The following is a 21,634-nucleotide window of genomic DNA, read 5'->3' as shown; positions in this document are numbered from 1 at the left end:
TTTTTTTTCTTTTTTAAAGAAACAAATAAGAAACAAGAGCTAGTATAAGAAATTTAAGTTGGCTGGGCATGGTGGCTCACGCCTGTAATCCCAGCACTTTGGGAGGCTGAGGCAGGAGGATCACCTGAGGTCAGGAGTTTGAGACCAGCCTGGAAAACATGGTGAAACCCCATCTCTACTACAAATACAAAAATGAGCCGGGTGTGGTGGTGCATGCCTGTTGGGAAGCTGAGGCAGGAGAATTGCTTGAACCTGGGAGGCAGAGGTTGCAGTGAGCCAAGATTGTGCCATTGTGCTCCAGAATGGGCGACAAGAATAAAACTCTGTCTCAAAAAAAAAAAAAAAAGAAATTTAAGTCAATATGGTGAAACTGACAATCTACCTCCCCTGCCACCCAAATAACTACAAATGGCAGAAAAACATATATTTTTTAAAAGAAAAGGTTTTGAATAGCACTGGAAACCAGCCAAGAATTCCACAGCAGGCCAAATGAGAAATATGTAGGTGTAAAGCAAATGAGATTGGTTTGGTAAGTTAAAAATCTCTTCCTAAGAGCAACATAAGATAAAATGTCTAGGAAGGGAAGAGAAAAACAAATAACGTAAAATGAACAAAGAGTAAGAAACGGCCGCAGACAAATAATTAAGACATGTTTAGAAAAATAGGAGCCAGGCTGACCTCTCTTGCCATAAATATGTAGACAGCAACTAAATATAACCCAAGGAAAAAACACCAAAAAGATGCGATCTAAATTAAATGAAACTGTTGCCTTGGGGATGAATGAATTCCTAGCTTGAGTATAGAAGTCTAAGGGAGAAGGAACTCAGGATGCCACAAAAAAAGACATGGAGGGGAGAGCAAGAAATGAAATCAGCTTTTATCTCCCTCAGTAGTTTGGTTTTGCATCTGGGGAGCCTGCGTACTAACCAGCCTATCCCCTTTACACACGTTAAAGTTAAGCCCCCCTCACTCACACAAACACACAATCAACAATTTTGGCCTTTCTGGAAAACAGATCTACTCAACTGCAAAGGAAACTCAATTGCAAAGGAAACAATTTCCTATACAAATCAATCAGAAAAATCAATAAAGTCCAGCTCTATGCCTCTGCAGAAAACTTTAGAGGCCCAGTGAGCTGTAATTCCTTCTACCTGCAACGTGCCGACAGCTTCTGCCTTGAGAACACCTTTCACACACTGTGTCCTTACGTGAAGGCGTAGGGTGAATCCTATCACCCCCCCCGGCTGTAAAAGATTCTGATAGACGGGGCTGGGGGAGGGGCTGGGGAGGAGGACAAGATGAAACACCTGGGATTGATAGTCGTGGTCGGAAGCTCTCCCTCCACTGGAGGCACAACCTAAAACCTGAAAACACTCGCTACCACCCAGCGGGAGGCGTGCAGGTCCCTGACCACATGGTGCTCACATCACTGTGCACTCACAGATTGCCACACATTCCAAAAGCTAATGCGTTCTCTACACGCGATGTTTACATTTCCAAAATAACTTGGAAAAAACTAAATGTTTATATCTATATTGATACTGGAAAAATATTTATACAGGAGTCTGTTATTTTTTCTGTGTGAACCCATGAAGACCTAGCTTTCGTTGACAATATCCTCCACACAGGATATGCAATAGAAAATGATTTTCTGTTGTTGTTTCTGCCTGTAGATCTTTTGTAAGGATAGAATTTAGTTATTTTAGATTTACCTATTAAATTATTCTTTACTAAGTTTAACAGCTATGGGTAATGGAGAGATGCGGCTGTGTTTGCTGACAATCTGAATTATGTAGCATCTTTACCTAAGGGAAATGAGAATTTATATCCTTTATTCTACATTTATATTCATAAATGTTCTGGGCAGAATTATTTGTAATAACTCCAAACTGTAAACAATCCAAATGTCCATCATCAGGTGAACATCAATAGTGGTGTATTTATACAATGGAATATTATTTAGTAATGGACTAAATTCCTAAAACATGCAACAAATGGATGAATATCAAAATTATTATAAATTAAAGAAGCCAGACATAAAAGAACATACTATAATTAGACTTATATGAAACGAGAAACCAAGCTAAGGTGTTAGAAATCACAGCTGGGCTTGCTTCTCCAGGACAGGGGGCCTGCTGACTGACAGGGCCCAGGAGAAATTTCTGGGTAATGGAGATGTTCTATATTTTTATTAACTGTAATTACATGGGTGATAACATTTGTGAAAATTAACTGAAGCTGGGTGTGGTGGTGCACACCTGTGGTCCCAGCTACTTGAGAGGCTGAGGAGGGAGGATCATTGGAGCCCAGGAGTTTGAGGCTGCAGTGAGCTATGATTGTGCCAGTGCTCTCCAGGCTGGACAACAGAGACCCTGTCTCTAAAAAACAAAAAACAAAAACACAACTGAAATTACTGAATTATACATCTAAAATGTATGCACTTATAGTTTGTAAGTTATACTTCAATTTAAGAAAACATAAAAATTATTTGATTTTCTAAAAAAAATGTAATTCTTACCTTCTGAGAAACTTAAAAGGGCCATTGCTGCTTTGAACTGAGATGATATTGCTATAATAATGGGTATATTAGAGATTAAAAATTGCTTTGGGACATAATTTGTTTGCCAAACATAAAAAGAGTGAGACAAGCTAAATAAAAATACAATAATGACCAAAAAAAAATTTTCAAATCTGGAGCATGAAGTTGAAGAAAACTAGAAAACAGAGCAAACAGAGTAATATGAGCTAATTTCACAGAATCCTCAGGGTGTCGCTTTTCTAGCCGGAAGCCTCTGTGACGGGTGCTGCCTTTGTCCGAGTTTTGCTCAGGCCCACTGGATTCATTCTGCCCACTTGGCCCAGCAGGCTGCACTTGGCTTGTGCTACTGGCCCAGATCCCACGCCTGCCAAGGGCAAGCTAGGTGCAGAGTGGCAAGTAGTGTGTGAGCAAGTACAGGGTCCAGCCACAGCATAGAGCCAGGCATGTCGGCTGCAGCAGGGCAGGCAGCTCCAGGTGCCAGTACAGGCACTGGCTCTGTACAAGGCTATGGCTGGACCAGGTGTACCACAGATGAATTCCACTGTGGGCACCAGGGAATGAGGTGGTGCCTAGAAGCTTGGAGATCCGAGGAAATGCAGAGCCCCAAAGAGGGTGTCACAGCCCTGGCTCAGAGAGCCCCTAGGTCTGGGCTCCCCAAAGGGCCACAGCTCTTCTCTCCTTCTAGTTTGCCCACAATGTGGCAAGTGGGAAGCATGTTTCAGACCTGTTTGTGTTACAGCTCTTTCAGTCTCACCATTTGGTGGGTCCCAAGTTCTAGTCCCAGGTCCAGGAAAAATGAGGTACACGGACAACGGGAGGGTGAGCAAGACAGAGAGGAGCTTCACTGAGTGAAGCTGAAGACAGAACAGCTCTCAGGAGACCCCCAGTGGGTAGCTCCTTTCTGCAGACAGGTCATCCTGAAGAGACCTGAAACAGGTAGGCCTTGTAGTCCCTGACATCTGTGTGACTGGCTGAGTCAGGGGTTTTTATGGGCTCAGAAGGGAGGAAGTGCATGCTGACTGGTCCATGGGTGGCCATGGGCGGGCTTGGAAAAAGCACTATCCAATTGGCTGAATGGTCATCAATGAAGTCCTCAGTCAGGTCAGCGGACTTCACTCAGAGCTGGCAGCCCAACCTCCTGGCTTCAGGCTGTTCCTGGCTTGAAGGTGGGTTTTCACCAGGTACCTGACCCTTTCTGCCCAGCAACCTATTTGCCTCCCACCATCAACATGCCATCCACAGTGCCTAGGCTGTTCTTGCTGAGGGGTACCTGCAGAGCTGTGCTGAGCTGCCCTCAGCACCCACCTTGGCCTCCCTCCCATGCTGGTTGGTGCCCAAAGTTCAGAGGAGGGCCAAGGCAGCAGGGGGCTGGAGTGTAAGCACTGACCTGAGCATGTGCACACCCTGTGGGGTTGCGACAGCACCCAGGCTGTGCCACAACTTTGCTCCACACTGGAGTGGGCGAAAGGAGCGGGGAGAGGCCAGGGAGCATGAGCAGGCACTTCCAAGCCTGTGGGAGGAGGGGTTTCCCAGGCCACCAAGAGTACAGAGATGCCCGGGTCCAGTGCTGCAGGTGGACGACTGTGGCTGCGCCTGGGAGCACAGGGCTCCCACCCTGCCAACTCAGTAGGGGGCAGGGCTCCCACCTGCTCCTGGCTCCTGCTGGCCCCACAGAAGGCACAACCCTGGCTGCACCTCCCTTGCTGTAGCTAGTGTCTTCGCAGAGGCAGCTCCAGAGGGGCCTGCCTTCAATAAAATTTAGGAGCTATTCAAATTCAATTGAAGCAAAGCATCCAATATGTGCTCTTGAAAGATGGGAGTGGGGAGAAAAATAATCTAAGACATAATAGAAGAAAATATCCAGCAAATGAAGAAAGAAAATTACTCTTAGACAGAAAAGACCCACTATGTGCTGACCAGGATGAAAAAGATAAAAAGAAGATCTTTGTGAAAGTTCAGAATTCCAGCAATAAGTTCAAAATAAACTCAAAATTTATAAAATTTAAAAAGTTGCAGAGAGAACAAACACAAAAACCTAGAGAAGTTTATTTATAAAGGAATGAGGTCCAGGCAACTAAAATAAGAATAGAAAAAACTTACGGTCACATTAAGGGTGTAACAGTTTGTCAAAAAAAAAAAAAAAAAAAAAAAGAGACAGAGAGAAATTCTAGTGTACAAGTTTTCCAGGAGAGTGAAGGTTTCCTTTTAAAAATGGACAGTCAGTTGTCACATGTTCCTAATATAACCCCTCCCTGAGACCAGTCTGGTTCGACTTTCATGTAACTAAGTGGTGAGTTGTTTTTTAGTTGCCATTGTGAACCCAAAATATCTGAGACAGGTCTCCATCAATTTAGAAAGTTTATTTTGTCAAGGTTAAGGATGTGCCCATGACACTGTCTCAGGGTGTCCTGACAACATGTGCCCACAGTGGTCAGAGTACAGCTTGCTTTTATACATTTTAGGGAGACATAATACATCAAAATCAGTACATGTAAGATTCACATTGGTTTGATCTGGAAAGGTGGAACAACTTGAAGCAGGGGCTTCCTGGTCATGGGTAGATTTAAAAATTTTCTGAATGGGCTGGGCGCAGTGGCTCATGCCTGTAATCCCAGGACTTTGGGAGGCCGAAGAGGGTGGACCACCTGAGGTCAGGAGTTTGAGCCCAGCCTGACCAACATGGTGAAACCCTGTCTCTTCTAAAAATACAAAAAAATTAGCTGGGTATAGTGGTGCATGCCTGTAATCGCAGCTACTTGGGAGGCTGAGGCGGGACAATCGCTTGCATCCGGGAGGCGGAGGTTGCAGTTAGCCGAGATCGTGCCATTGCACTCCAGCCTGGCCAACAAGAGTGAAACTCTGTCTCAAAAAAACAAGAAAAATTGATTGGCAGTTGGTTATTAGTAGAAAGGAATGTCTGAGTTATGATAGGGGTTGTGGAGACCTAGGTTTTATCATGCAGATGAAGCCTCCAAGTAGCAGGCTTTAGAGAGAATAGACAGTAAATGTTTATCAGACTTAAGGTCTGTGTTGATGTTAATGCTAGAGGGTATAATGAGGCATGTCCAACCCCCTTTTCCACTGTGGCCTGAATGAGATTTTCAGATAACTCTGGAATACCCTTGGCAAAGAGAAGGGGTCCATTCAGATAGTTGGAGGCCTTAGAATTTTATTTTTGGTTTACACCATGGACCCCCAGGTTGAAGATCACGCAACATGAGCATAACCAGATGAACCAAGCATGCAACCATGGGTGGAACCTAAGTGCTCAGAATGAGGAACAGGGACTGAAGTAAGCAGACACCATATGGCAGGATCTAGGATCCAATCAGATTGAGCCCTGGCATCACCCCATGGCAGGATTCAGTCAGAGCAGGCCTCCTGGCATCATCTTATTGCAAGATCCAATCAGATCACCCCTCATTACCCTCTAACTATAAAACTTGCTCCAATCCCCGGCTCAGTGAGACAGATTTGAGCATTTCCTCCTATCTTCCTGCCATTTGAGTTGAAAAAAACCTTTCTTGCTGCAAAACTTGGTGCTTCAGTGTTCTTTCCATTTTGCATGGGCAAACTGACCCAGTTCGCTTTGGTGACACTAACAGGTATCAACAAGGTATCAGAGCCTCCTAAGCATCCTGTAAGTATAAGGATTAAGTCCACATGCTAAGGCGGCAACACGAAAGGAAAAAGTTGTCAGTCCATGCTAAGGCTACTACTACATTGTTTTGCAGTTGTACAAGCCTTGGTTAATTCGCCATTAATTTCTTAGTTTTGTGATTTAAAAAAAAACCCTTCTACTTGCTTAAAATTAAGTTCCTTAGATTTTCTTCTATATGAAGCAAACAGATATAACTGATTTTTAACAAATGGTCTGATTGTATTTGACAGTAAATTACGAATCAATAGCAAGTACAGCTATTTGGTTATCATTTAAGACACTGGAAATAAACTAAAAGGGTTGTTTTACATTTTCAATAAACGAACAGCTTGACAGATCATTTCATTTATGTGGACCGTACATAAGGAAGGTGTCTTCTTTTATCTATATAGGGATTGATTTGTAAGGTAGGCTTCTGACTACTGTAGATTGGATTGTAAACATTTTGTAAGTGCTTGGGTTTAGCAGCATGTGTGATTAGAGTCAAGGGTCATTCATACCTAACACACAAATAGACCATTTATTGTAAGTAGCTTACTGAAAAATAAATATGTTGTCTATTAATGAGATTATAAGATATTCAATGGACTTTTAAAAACAGGATTATTGAGATATATCATATATGCAATTAACTGTACATAAAGTATATATAACATACAATTTGATGAGTTCTGACAGTTATATAGACCTATGAAACCATCACCACAGTCAAGATAATGAACAAAACAAGCACCCCCCAAAATGGACTCATGCCTCCTTTGAATCTCTAGTTCTCTCCCCTCCTCACCCTCCCTCCTGTCCCCAGGAGCCAATCAATGATCATCTTTCCCCCATTATAGGTTAGTTTACATTTTCTATCATTTTGTGTGTATCAAATATTTTTGGGTCTGGCTTCTTTCACACAGTATAATTATTCTGAGATCCATCTGTGTTGTGCATATCAATAGTTTGTTGCTTTTTATTGCTGAGTAATATTCCATTTTGTGGACATACCACAATTTTTTTATCCATTTACCTGCAAATGGCCATCTGGATATTTTCAGTTTGGGGCTATTACAAATAAAGCTGCTATAAACATTGTGGATAAGTGTTTGTGTGTATACATATTACTTATGAGTAGAACGGTTGGGTCTTATAGTAGGTATATCCTTAATATTTTAAGATGCTGCCAAGTGGATAAAACATTTTACATTCCTAACAACAACATATGAAAGTTCTAATTGCTCTGAATCTTTGGCACTGCTTGGTATTGTCAGTCTTTTTAAGTTTAGCCATTCCATAGGGTATCTAGAAATATCTTACTGTGGCTTTCTTCGCATTTCCATAATCATTAATAATGCTAAGCACCTTTTCACGAGCTTACCTACTCAACTTGAGCTCATTTACCACTGAATATTTTCCTTAAAAATTATCTAAGGCAGATAAGTATGTTGAAATCTGTGGTTGTCCAGCCATCTTAATTATATTGCACTTTTTTCAAGTTTTGCTCAACCGTCTTGAAGAAGTGGCTTATTTCATGCCTATCACCATCCCCCCCAACTATAACTTACCATGGAACCACTTGCCTTGATAACTGTTGGAAGCTCTCTTTCTTCCTTGGTGCCATCCAGCTGATTAGTGTGGTTGTCACAGCTATCACGAGGCTAACAGAAGAAATCAAAGCCACGTTTATCTAGGCATATCTTTCCAAATACGATTGCGTATTCACATATGCATTACTCTAGAGTTTTTATATATAGGTACAGCTGCCTGGAGATATATACAATTAATGACTACCTGGGCATTGATAACAGCACTTACCAATTCATTCATAATTATACTGATCCTCATAAATGCCATGTACTGTAACAGAATTGGTCTCAGAAGCAGACTCTGCTAGCTTCCTGCCAAAACCCACTTTCTTTTCTTTCCTAACTTATGAATATCATGATTTTGCTCCAAGATGCTATGTTCTAACTAAAAAGACTGAGTGTGATCATCTGATGGTTATATCCAGTAAGATATGAATGTAATTCCACTTGGTGGAGTGTCCAGGAAAGCTAATGTTTTCTTGTGAAAGTGGATGAAGTCAGCTTCCTTCAGAAGCATTGACATGGTGCCTGTGATGTCCAGACATCCTGTAAGTATTAACAATTGGCCCATACACTAAGGGGGGCAGAATGGAAAGAAGAAAAAATTGATAGATCCATGCCAGGGCAGCCATACCAGCCTTGGCCTTCCTCCTTAAGCTTCTTGTTTTGCAAGAAAACCTCTAATTGTCTAAGTCTGACCTAACTGACAAAACCATGCTATTTTAAAGTGAGACTTTATGATTGTATTTTGCAATGGTTTGTAAACCAATATCAAGAGAAAATCCAACATCACGAAAAAGAAGTACAGTGATAAACATTCTACGAAAAGCAGATAATTGAGGAAAGAGAAGAACATTTATAATTTTTTTTTAGAGAGATTTGAGAGGCAGTTGCAACAAGAAGTCAGGAACTAAGTATAACAATAAAGGGGAAATCAGTGGAAAAAGAGGCATTCTTGTGAATTAACAGTATGATTGTTGAATTATAAATGCAACAGGGGCCAAGTTATAATTACTCATGGCAAATATTAAAATTAAGTCTCTACAAGAATAATGCAGACAAAATCTACTAGCAGACAAACAGAAAAAAGATATGGAAAATAACTGACAATTTAAGATATGTGAGTTTAATCCAAGCAGTGAAAGGAAGAACAGAAAAAGTGGAGAGAAAGAAATAATTACAGAAATAATGGGAAAAGAATGTTCAGAATTCAAAGGAAAGGAAGTTATCAGAAACAAAAAGCTGAGTGCTAATGATGATGAGAAAAAGAAAGATTTCATATCCTAATGATATTCAGTTCTCCAACAATAAAAATACACCTACAAGGTTTCCAGAAATATAAAAATGAAAGCAGGATATAAATAAAGGAATAAGTTTTAGGAGGCATCAGACTTCTCAACAATAACACAGTATGAAAAAGCAGATGGGCCAATAGCTATACGTTACTGTAGGAAACCGATTTAGGGCCTAGCATCTTGATACTCACCAATTTAGGATTCAAGTTTTTTGGATTATAAAAATTTAGTATCCAGAGACATTTCTTGCCAGATTTGCTCAAAGAGTAAAAGGCACAATCTGCTAAGAAGATGTAACATTCTGTAATACATGTGATTATGTAAGTTGGTATTTTTACTGTTCTACGTAGTCATTTCATTACATTCTCCTTCATCATCCTTCTGCAGGACAGGACAGTGCCTGCCACCTCATTCCATAAACTGTCCAGCAGCTCACGGGTTTGCCTAGAATAACTTCAGCGTTCTCTTCCATCTCAGTGAGAAGTTTATTCATGTGTTTGGCACCATGCTTACCCCGGCTAACATTTTTTTTTTTGAGAGAAGGTCACCCAGTCTGAAGTGTAATAGTGAGATCATAGCTCACTGCAACCTTGAACACCTGCGCTCAAGGAATCCTCCCGCCTCAGCCTCCCAAATAGCTAGAACTACAGGAACATGCCATTGCATCTGGCTAATTTTTAAATTTTTTTTTTTTCTAGAGACAGGGTCTTGCTTTTTTGCCCAGGTTGGTCTCAAACTCCTGGGCTCAAGACAGCCTCCTGCCTTGGCCTCCCAAAGTGCTAGGATTACAGGCGTAAGCCGCCACACCTGGCCCTGATTAACCTTTAAAAGGTGGTATGACCTTCAATGATTTGAAATGAAAGGCACAGTGAAAGCCACGTGAGAGAACATTTTGCCCATGAGGAGAATGGGAAGGAGACGGAACAGAGGAGGCTTGCTGCAATTATGCTTCTGTCTGCACGTCCTGCGGATGCCTGAGATCCTTCTGGAACTTTGATTATTCACTCTTTCACATGGAGCTCAAGACAGAACTGCTTTACTTACCCCAAAGTGACAGCTAATGGGTTGGCATAGCTTAGTTGGGTTGGGGTGGGTGGCAGCCAAGGGGAGACAAACGCAGGGTGGGTTAATGTTCGCCTTTGGCCGACGTGAAATCATTTGGTAAACATTCCATTCAAAGGCCAACTGTTATCTTACCTGATAACTGTGAATAACCACGTCTCACCTTCTAACCATCGCCATTGCTTTTGTTTGCATTTTAAATTTACTTTTAAGCTAATATATAAAAATCCTGTGTGCAGGGACCATGTCTCCTTATTTTACTGCTGTTGTCTAGAGTGCTAGGCACTTAGTGAGTGTTCACTAAATACCTACAATTGTTTCCTGGTGATTACCCTATAAACCTGACTCTGATCATCACTTTTTAAGGGAAGAAGAGAAGGTAAAGGCAAATGAAAGAAGTTTTACCCCTCATACACCTAGAAATATATTATATTGAGAGATCTGCAAAAAAGAGTACCATAGCAGGTCTGACACACACTTGAGTTTCAGGAGGTTCCCACTATTTCCTCAATGTTAAGACTGGCTCATGGATCCTAAACTATTTGTGCAAACAATATGGCTTATACTGAACACCTGCTTTCCTTCTGGGAGTCTGGAATTTTGTGGCCTACTACGTAGAGGGTGCCTATGTGATCAACCCGATAAAAACCTGGGGCTCCTTGGCTTTATTGAACTTTCCTGGTAGAAACAGTTTGCTGCTGGAGGAATTAATCCTGTCCTACGTTACCCCCCTGAGAGAGGACTCTTGGAAGCTCGTGCAGATTCCCTGCACTTCGCTCCATGCACCTTTCTCTTTGCAGATTTTGCTCTGTATCCGTTTGCAGTAACAATTCCAGCCATGGGTAGGACTGTTTGCTGCGTCCTGTGAGTCCTTCTAAACCACTGAACCTGGGCATGGTCTTGGGAACCCCTCACCCAGGAGGAAACCAGAATATATATTTTTGATATTTAAACTAATATATTTTACAATTCCATATATAAGTGTTTGAAGATTAGCACTTGTCTAACCTACACACACACACACACACACACACACACACACACACCGCCCCCATATCTCATTCTTTCGTGATTATCTACATTGTTATCTTCTGTTTCATATGGTTAGATTTGAAAAAGGTAAGAAGTACATTTTTCAAACCTTATCGGCCTCTGCTTGCCTGATGCAATGTCTGCAGTCCAGTTTAAAAATCTACTCACAAAGGATGCAACATACCATTGTAAACCAGAAGTCCCCCTCTAATATACTGAGAGAGAAGAAGTTCTGTGAAAATTCACCATATTTTTCCTCTAGTTTGGAAGAAGGTAAAAGATGGAATATAAGAATAAAAAGATACAAGATTAAATACATAAAAGAAATCCAGAATAATGAGAATCCCTAGTCAGGGGTGGGGGTGTGCGTGTGGTGTGAGATCGAAATTAAGGCTCGATATGATGAGCTGCCTGGAAATCTGGTGAGATCAGATGGCATAATAGCAAGTTCTCCCCACTGTGCTCCCGCAGAGAAGCTCCCCCAGTCAAACAACCCTCCTTATCCAGAGGACAGTTCTTGTGTATCTCTGAGTAGTATTTCAGTTCCCTGCCAGCCCATGGAATTACTCAAAAACCCAATCGCTTTCTCCTGTGGGAGCCAGGGAACAGCCTACCCTCCTAATGCTACAAAGCCTGCAGACCCTGCTTGCTCACCCTGTTCCCAGGAGCAGCCTACATGTGGCCCTGTGTGGCATGCAGTGTCCCCCTCTCCCAAGCTGTGAGGATACGTGACTAATAAACTGCTGTCGATTACACATAACCAGTGTCGGGTGCTGTGTGTTCAGCCACTCTCATAATCCAAGGGTGGAGAGCTTTCCCTCACCACCGGGGCAAAGAGAAGACAACCAAAACAGAAGGTAGAGCCAGGTGGGACACAAAGCTCACAGAAACCCATTTTTTAGAAAGGCTTCAGTGTCTGCTCTGACTTGCCCTCCTCTGGCTGAGGGGTGAGACACTGGATGCAGCAAGGGGAATGGGGACAGTAGAGAGGGGCAAACGCCTCAGGCCAAGTGTCCTGGTGGGGAGGAAGGAAAAATACAATAAAATTAGAAAAAGGATTAAATTAGAAAAGAAAATAGAGACAAAATCTGCAAAACAGGATTGCTCACAGTGCCTGCTGACTATACTCCACATGCAGACCTCGATCTACCCTCAGGCAACAGAAGAGTGGCCAGAACACAAACTAGCCACATTCAAACCACTCAGCAGACTCTTAGGAGAGACAAAGAACCTACTTCCAGATAGAGTGCCCCACATGAAATCTCTATAACATAAAAAGAAACTGTAAAGAAACAAAACATCATTATCATCATCATCATCGCCATCTTCATTCGATCAAGGGTGGGAATAGGAATTATTCTTGGAACAGCAAAGAATCCTTCTCCTCTAACAGGAAGGAAAAAAACTAAAGCTAAAGAGAAGGAAACATACTGAAGTATAACAGAGGAAAGTCTCTGACTGTAAATGAGAAATCTGCCACCACAAATCCAGGTGGAGGCAGATGTCAGCAAACCCCGTCCTTCTATGGCTCGTATTCACGATGCACCATTTCAAACGGTGGACCCAAGTTTCATGACACGTGGTATAGATCACGCATGGGATTCATCTCATAGAATTAAAGCCTTCTACTGAGACAGATTCATTGGCAGTCATGAACTCAGATTAGCATTCTTTGAAACTTTGCACTAAAACAGACCAGATGGGCTCTGATGAAAGGTGTTCACTTCCTGTGCTAGATAGTGTACTTTTTCCCACTTACCACTATACATTTAAAATGACATAGTGCAGCTTCCTATGATATTTACATTTAGAGTGGTACATATACACCATGGAATACTATGCAGCCATAAAAAGGAATGAGATCGTGTCCTTTGCAGGGACATGGATGGAGCTGGAAGCTGTTATCTTCAGCAAACTAACACAGGAACAGAAAACCAAACACTGCATGTTCTCACTTCTAAGTGGGAGCCGAACGATGAGAACACACTATGGACATATGGTGGGGAACAGAACACACTGGGGCCTGTTCAGGGTCAGGGAAGGGAGAACATCAAGAAGAATAGCTAATGGCTGCAGAGCTTAATACCAACATGATGGGTTGATCTGTGCAGCAAACCACCATGGCACATGTTTACCTGCGTAACAAACCTGCACATACTGCACATGTACCCCAGAACTTAAAATAAAAGCTGAAGAAAAAAATGCAATTCTAATTCCAAAAAAAGAGATATTTACCTTTTTAAAATAACTGATCTGGGCATGGAGGCTCATGTCTGTAATCCCAGCACTTTAGGAGGGAAGAGGCTAGGAGTCTGAGACCAGCCTGGGCAACATAATGAGATCTCATCTCTATAAAAAATTTAAACATTAGCTGGGCATGGCGATGTGCAGCTGCAGTCCCAGCTACTAGGGTGGCTGAGGTGGGAGGATTGCTTGAGCCCAGGAGTTCCAGGTTACAGTGAGCTGTGACTGTGCAACTGCACTGCAGCCTGGGTGACAGCAAGACCCCGTCTCAAAATGAAAAGAAAAGAAGTGAAATGTCAAAATATTTCTTATGGTGGTAATTAAATTAATACTAAAGGATATATGGAGGGTAACTCAAGATTTTCCATTGTGAGCTCATCCAAGAGAACAACACTGATCTGACAACTTCACCCACATTTCGACTTCCGGCTGCAGCTATTACTGTGGGTGTTATTCTTTCTGTTAGTAAAGGTAGGGCATATAGTTATTTGTGAATTGATTTATTTATTCCTGAGTTTATTTTTAAGAGTCTCTTTTTTTCTTCATTGTTTCCATATAAGTGGGCATTTTTTCCCATTAGTTTTTCTGTCTTGAAATAATTATTTTTTCTAACCTCCTTATACTCGGTTTCCCTTGCCTTAATTTACCAGTTGACCATTTCTACAGGGAATGGACAATACCTCCTCTTTATCCAGAGTCACATCCAAAAGAGGAGCTGGGATACAAAAAATCATCTGGCTATTGAAAAAAATGAAAGTGTATTTTATTTTATTTATAGTTTCCCAAATTTAATTGTGCAATAAATCACTTGTTATGTATACTATGTGTATATTCATAGAGATTTGTGGCGATAACCATAGCTATGATTACTTATGCACTTGTCCTTTCATTTAGCAATTTATCAACCCATACCGAGCGCCTATTAAATGCCAGGCACATTAATAGACACTATTCTCTGTGGAAGACACCATCAACTGTGCACCCCAAACCCAGCCTGTTGTCTTCCTTAAGTTTTCTGGTTGTTTTTATGAAAGACAAAAGGAAACTGGATTCATGGTAGGGAAAAACACCACCTACATCGTCTGCTTCAGAGAGAAAAACAAACTCATATTTGTGTAACACATGATCTCTTGTGTTTTCTGTTATGTGCAGCCAAATGTATATATATAAGTTATATAATCATTTTTACAGCACACTGTATATTTATATAGTCAATTGTACATTAATTCCACTTTTAGCTAGTTGCTTATCAATTATGAAGCTAAAGATAAATTAGATCGATTTTGCCCAGTTAAATGTGCTACTGAAAGGAACACTTAATTCAGATCTTCTGAATGTTGGAAAATGTATTTGGGTACTGGAACTCTGCTCATGATGAACAGGACTGTAAACCATGCGTGATGTATCTAGAGACTGATTTAACATTTTTGATTTAGTATACAAGTAAAACAGGGGTTAAATGTCTGTTCCTTTATTATAAAAAAACTCCACTGAAAAACTAAATGTATTAGATATTTAGTGAAATCATAACATTTCTTTGAACCCATAGAAATTGTCATTCTTCACCTTGCCTGTCCATATTTTCTAAGTTTCCAATAACAATTATGTATTACTTTCATTGTAAGAAAAAACACATTTATTTTCTGAAAGGCATAAGTACTACTGAAAAATCAGCACAAGAAAATTCAATCAAGATAGGAAAATGTACAGGCTACCTTCTCCTGTCCCTGCAAATTACTCCAAGTGTCAAAAGATATATCTTTTTAAATGTGCAGTTCTAAAAACCACTGAACATTTCCATTAACAGAACAGAAATTGTTGGAAGTTCCTGGCAGATAAAAATCAGGCAGGAATGGTTTGATAGGGTTAGAGGAAAACCTCTGCCTGTAAAAAGGCACAAGAGAAAAATGCATAGAAGGTAAAGGCTGATCCAGAAAAAGCCCATTTCCAGAACCAAAATAAAAGGATCAGGGAGGCACCCCGCACTCAGAAGGACAAAAGTAACTGCAAAATATTTTTCCGAACAAAGAGGCCAGGCAGACCCTTCCCTCCCAGACACTGAAGAGCAGGCAGCAGCTAACTCTCAGGAATGAGTGATGCCTGCCTCGGTGGCAGCGGCGGCTGTCCCGGTGAGTGTGTGGTGGTTGTAGACAGAGGCTGAATTGCATTTCACTTGGAGCCTTCTAAAAGAATATGGACAGGAGTTAAGAAGAGAAGTTCAGTTTGCTTGAAAAGGAAATTACAGTTCTACAGGACTCCTATGACTTTGGCATTGATGCCATATGTACGTGTCTTTTAAAAACTACTTTATATTTTTTAAATTTTTATATTGTCAACATGGAATTTTTAAACTTGAAAATATGACTCATACAAACGTAAAATGGGCACATGTCAAACGTTTTGTATTGTTATTTTTTTAGTTTCTATTTTTTGTGGGTACATAGTAGGTATACATATTTATGGGGTATATGGGATATTTTGAATCAGAGGTGTCATACTCCAAAATGTATGTGTCTTAAGTGAAGGATGACAGTCAACAAACTTCACCATTCAAAAAGGCCCAGACTCCTATTCACAGGAGAGTTCTGGGAGAAAAGAGGACCATACAACTCTCATTACCTATACTGATCAATCAATCAATCTAATCCTTTCTTAATAAACATAAATCAACACCCAAGGATCAAAGTCAACAGAGCAACAACAATGGAAGAGAAAAACGACGACGCTAAAATAAACACATGACTCTGAAGGAAGCAGAAAATTCAAGGAAAAGAAGAGAACTTTGAAATTTAAGGTTTAATTCAGTTATTACCTTCAGAATGCTGAGAGGCTACTGCAGTCAAGAAACAAGAACATAGGAACAGCTCCAGTCTCCAACTCCCAGCGCGAGCGACACAGAAGACCGGTGATTTCTGCATTTTCAACTGAGGTACTGGGTTCATCTCACTAGGGAGTGCCGGACAATCGGTGCTGGTCAGCTGCTGCAGCCCGACCAGCAAGAGCTGAAGCAGGACGAGGCATCGCCTCACCTGGGAAGCGCAAGGGGGAAGGGAATCCCTTTTCCTAGCCAGGGGAACTGAGACACACAACACCTGGAAAATCGGGTAACTCCCACCCCAATACTGCGCAAGTGGGCACACCAGGAGATTATATCCCACACCTGGCCGGGAGGGTCCCACGCCCACGGAGCCTCCCTCATTGCTACACAGCAGTCTGCGATCTAACGATCTAACCGCAAGGCAGCAGTGAGGCTGGGGGAGGGGCGCCCGCGATCTACAAAGCCGCTGGGAAGCTCGAACTGGGTGGAGCTCACAGCAGCTCAAGGAAACCTGCCTGTCTCTGTAGACTCCACCTCTGGGGACAGAGCACAGATAAACAAAAGCAGCAGAAACCTCTGCGGACGCAAACGACTCTGCCTGACAGCTTTGAAGAGAGCAGTGGATCTCCCAACACGGAGGTTGAGATCTGAGAAGGGACAGACTGCCTGCTCAAGTGGGTCCCTGACCCCTGAGTAGCCTAACTGGGAGACATCCCCCACTAGGGGCAGTCTAACACCCCACACCTCACAGGGTGGAGTAGACCCCTGAGAGGAAGCTTCCAAAGCAAGAATCAGACAGGTACACTCGCTGTTCAGAAATATTCTATCTTCTGCAGCCTCTGCTGCTGATACCCAGGCAAACAGGGTCTGGAGTGGACCTCAAGCAATCTCCAACAGACCTACAGCTGAGGGTCCTGACTGTTAAAAGGAAAACTATCAAACAGGAAGGACACCTACACCAAAACCCCATCAGTATGTCACCATCATCAAAGACCAGAGGCAGATAAAACCACAAAGATGGGGAAAAAGCAGGGCAGAAAAGCTGGAAATTCAAAAAATAAGAGCGCATCTCCCCCGGCAAAGGAGCGCAGCTCATCGCCAGCAACGGATCAAAGCTGGACGGAGAATGACTTTGACGAGATGAGAGAAGAAGGCTTCAGTCCATCAAACTTCTCAGAGCTAAAGGAGGAATTACCTACCCAGCGCAAAGAAACTAAAAATCTTGAAAAAAAAGTGGAAGAATTGATGGCTAGAGTAATTAATGCAGAGAAGGTCATAAACGAAATGAAAGAGATGAAAACCATGACACGAGAAATACGTGACAAATGCACAAGCTTCAGTAACCGACTCGATCAACTGGAAGAAAGAGCATCAGCAATTGAGGATCAAATGAATGAAATGAAGCGAGAAGAGAAACCAAAAGAAAAAAGAAGAAAAAGAAATGAACAAAGCCTGCAAGAAGTATGGGATTATGTAAAAAGACCAAATCTACGTCTGATTGGGGTGCCTGAAAGTGAGGGGGAAAATGGAACCAAGTTGGAAAACACTCTTCAGGATATCATTCAGGAGAACTTCCCCAACCTAGTAGGGCAGGCCAACATTCAAATCCAGGAAATACAGAGAACGCCACAAAGATACTCCTTGAGAAGAGCAACTCCAAGACACATAATTGCCAGATTCACCAACGTTGAAATGAAGGAAAAAATCTTAAGGGCAGCCAGAGAGAAAGGTCGGGTTACCCACAAAGGGAAGCCCATCAGACTAACAGCAGATCTCTTGGCAGAAACTCTACAAGCCAGAAGAGAGTGGGGGCCAATATTCAACATTCTTAAAGAAAAGAATTTTAAACCCAGAATTTCATATCCAGCCAAACTAAGTTTCATAAGTGAAGGAGAAATAAAATCCTTTACAGATAAGCAAATGCTTAGAGATTTTGTCACCACTAGGCCTGCCTTACAAGAGACCCTGAAGGAAGCACTAAACATGGAAAGGAACAACTGGTACCAGCCATTGCAAAAACATGCCAAAATGTAAAGACCATCGAGGCTAGGAAGAAACTGCATCAACTAACGAGCAAAATAACCAGTTAATATCATAATGGCAGGATCAAGTTCACACATAACAATCTTAACCTTAAATGTAAATGGACTAAATGCTTCAATTAAAAGACATAGACTGGCAAACTGGATAAAGAGTCAAGACCCAGCACTCTGCTGTATTCAGGAGACCCATCTCACACGCAGAGACATACATAGGCTCAAAATAAAGGGATGGAGGAAGATTTACCAAGCAAATGGAGAACAAAAAAAAAGCAGGGGTTGCAATACTAGTCTCTGATAAAACAGACTTTAAACCATCAAAGATCAAAAGAGACAAAGAAGGCCATTACATAATGGTAAAGGGATCAATTCAACAGGAAGAGCTAACTATCCTAAATATATATGCACCCAATACAGGAGCACCCAGATTCATCAAGCAAGTCCTTAGAGACTTACAAAGAGACTTAGACTCCCATACAATAATAATGGGAGACTTCAACACTCCACTGTCAACATTAGACAGATCAACGAGACAGAAAGTTAACAAGGATATCCAGGAATTGAACTCATCTCTGCAGCAAGCAGACCTAATAGACATCTATAGAACTCTCCACCCCAAATCAACAGAATATACATTCTTCTCAGCACCACATCACACTTATTCCAAAATTGACCACATAATTGGAAGTAAAGCACTCCTCAGCAAATGTACAAGAACAGAAATTATAACAAACTGTCTCTCAGACCACAGTGCAATCAAACTAGAACTCAGGACTAAGAAACTCAATCAAAACCGCTCAACTACATGGAAACTGAACAACCTGCTCCTGAATGACTACTGGGTACATAACGAAATGAAGGCAGAAATAAAGATGTTCTTTGAAACCAATGAGAACAAAGATACAACATACCAGAATCTCTGGGACACATTTAAAGTAGTGTGTAGAGGGAAATTTACAGCACTAAATGCCCACAAGAGAAAGCAGGAAAGATGTAAAATTGACACTCTAACATCACAATTAAAAGAACTAGAGAAGCAAGAGCAAACACATTCAAAAGCTAGCAGAAGGCAAGAAATAACTAAGATCAGAGCAGAACTGAAGGAGATAGAGACACAAAAAACCCTCCAAAAAAATCAATGAATCCAGGAGTTGGTTTTTTGAAAAGATCAACAAAATTGACAGACCACTAGCGAGACTAATAAAGAAGAAAAGAGAGAAGAATCAAATAGACGCAATAAAAAGTGATAAAGGGGATATCACCACCGACCCCACAGAAATACAAACTACCATCAGAGAATACTATAAACACCTCTACGCAAATAAACTAGAAAATCTAGAAGAAATGGATAATTTCCTGGACACTTACACTCTCCCAAGACTAAACCAGGAAGAAGTTGAATCCCTGAATAGACCAATAGCAGGCTGTGAAATTGGGGCAATAATTAATAGCCTACCAACCAAAAAAAGTCCAGGACCAGATGGATTCACAGCTGAATTCTACCAGAGGTACAAGGAGGAGCTGGTACCATTCCTTCTGAAACTATTCCAATCAATAGAAAAAGAGGGAATCCTCCCTAACTCATTTTATGAGGCCAACATCATCCTGATACCAAAGCCTGGCAGAGACACAACAAAAAAAGAGAATTTTAGACCAATATCCCTGATGAACATCAATGCAAAAATCCTCAATAAAATACTGGCAAACCGGATTCAGCAGTACATCAAAAAGCTTATCCATCATGATCAAGTGGGCTTCATCCCTGGGATGCAAGGCTGGTTCAACATTCGCAAATCAATAAACATAATCCAGCATATAAACAGAACCAAAGACAAGAACCACATGATTATCTCAATAGATGCAGAAAAGGCTTTTGACAAAATTCAACAGCCCTTCATGCTAAAAACGCTCAATAAATTCGGTATTGATGGAACGTACCTCAAAATAATAAGAGCTATTTATGACAAACCCACAGCCAATATCATACTGAATGGGCAAAAACTGGAAAAATTCCCTTTGAAAACTGGCACAAGACAGGGATGCCCTCTCTCACCACTCCTATTCAACATAGTGCTGGAAGTTCTGGCTAGGGCAATCAGGCAAGAGAAAGAAATCAAGGGTATTCAGTTAGGAAAAGAAGAAGTCAAATTGTCCCTCTTTGGAGATGACATGATTGTATATTTAGAAAACCCCATCGTCTCAGCCCAAAATCTCCTTAAGCTGATAAGCAACTTCAGCAAAGTCTCAGGATACAAAATTAATGTGCAAAAATCACAAGCATTCTTATACACCAGTAACAGACAAACAGAGAGCCAAATCATGAATGAACTTCCATTCACAATTGCTTCAAAGAGAATAAAATACCTAGGAATCCAACTTACAAGGGATGTGAAGGACCTCTTCAAGGAGAACTACAAACCACTGCTCAGTGAAATCAAAGAGGACACAAACAAATGGAAGAACATACCATGCTCATGGATAGGAAGAATCAATATCGTGAAAATGGCCATACTGCCCAAGGTTATTTATATATTCAATGCCATCCCCATCAAGCTACCAATGAGTTTCTTCACAGAATTGGAAAAAACTGCTTTAAAGTTCATATGGAACCAAAAAAGAGCCCGCATCTCCAAGACAATCCTAAGTCAAAAGAACAAAGCTGGAGGCATCACGCTACCTGACTTCAAACTATACTACAAGGCTACAGTAACCAAAACAGCATGGTACTGGTACCAAAACAGAGATATAGACCAATGGAACAGAATAGAGTCCTCAGAAATAATACCACACATCTACAGCCATCTGATCTTTGACAAACCTGAGAGAAACAAGAAATGGGGAAAGGATTCCCTATTTAATAAATGGTGCTGGGAAAATTGGCTAGCCATAAGTAGAAAGCTGAAACTGGATCCTTTCCTTACTCCTTATACGAAAATTAATTCAAGATGGATTAGAGACTTAAATGTTAGACCTAATACCATAAAAACCCTAGAGGAAAACCTAGGTAGTACCATTCAGGACATAGGCATGGGCAAAGACTTCATATCTAAAACACCAAAAGCAATGGCAGCAAAAGCCAAAATTGACAAATGGGATCTCATTAAACTAAAGAGCTTCTGCACAGCAAAAGAAACTACCATCAGAGTGAACAGGCAACCTACAGAATGGGAGAACATTTTTGCAATCTACTCATCTGACAAAGGGCTAATATCCAGAACCTACAAAGAACTCAAACAAATTTACAAGAAAAAAACAAACAACTCCATCAAAAAGTGGGCAAAGGATATGAACAGACATTTCTCAAAAGAAGACATTCAGACAGCCAACAGACACATGAAAAAATGCTCATCATCACTGGCCATCAGAGAAATGC

The 21,634-nt window shown here is 41.3% G+C and overlaps 1 protein-coding gene across 3 annotated transcripts in view; it reads right to left on the bottom strand.

Moving 5' to 3' along the window:
* Positions 1-21,634, bottom strand: part of ARHGAP28 (Rho GTPase activating protein 28) — a 198,080-nt gene that overhangs the window by 55,903 nt on the left and 120,543 nt on the right. For all 3 annotated transcript variants that reach the window (XM_028838212.2, XM_077974761.1, XM_015121571.3), the window contains one exon: positions 7,751-7,843. In XM_028838212.2, the coding sequence (XP_028694045.2) occupies positions 7,751-7,843 (93 nt within the window). The remainder of the gene's footprint in view (positions 1-7,750; positions 7,844-21,634) is intronic.

The sequence above is a fragment of the Macaca mulatta genome, chromosome 18, assembly GCF_049350105.2.
Source record: "Macaca mulatta isolate MMU2019108-1 chromosome 18, T2T-MMU8v2.0, whole genome shotgun sequence".
NCBI classification, from domain to species: domain Eukaryota; kingdom Metazoa; phylum Chordata; class Mammalia; order Primates; family Cercopithecidae; genus Macaca; species Macaca mulatta.
The sequence above is the reverse complement of the archived record's forward strand: the minus strand, read 5'-3'. Positions and strand labels throughout refer to the sequence as shown.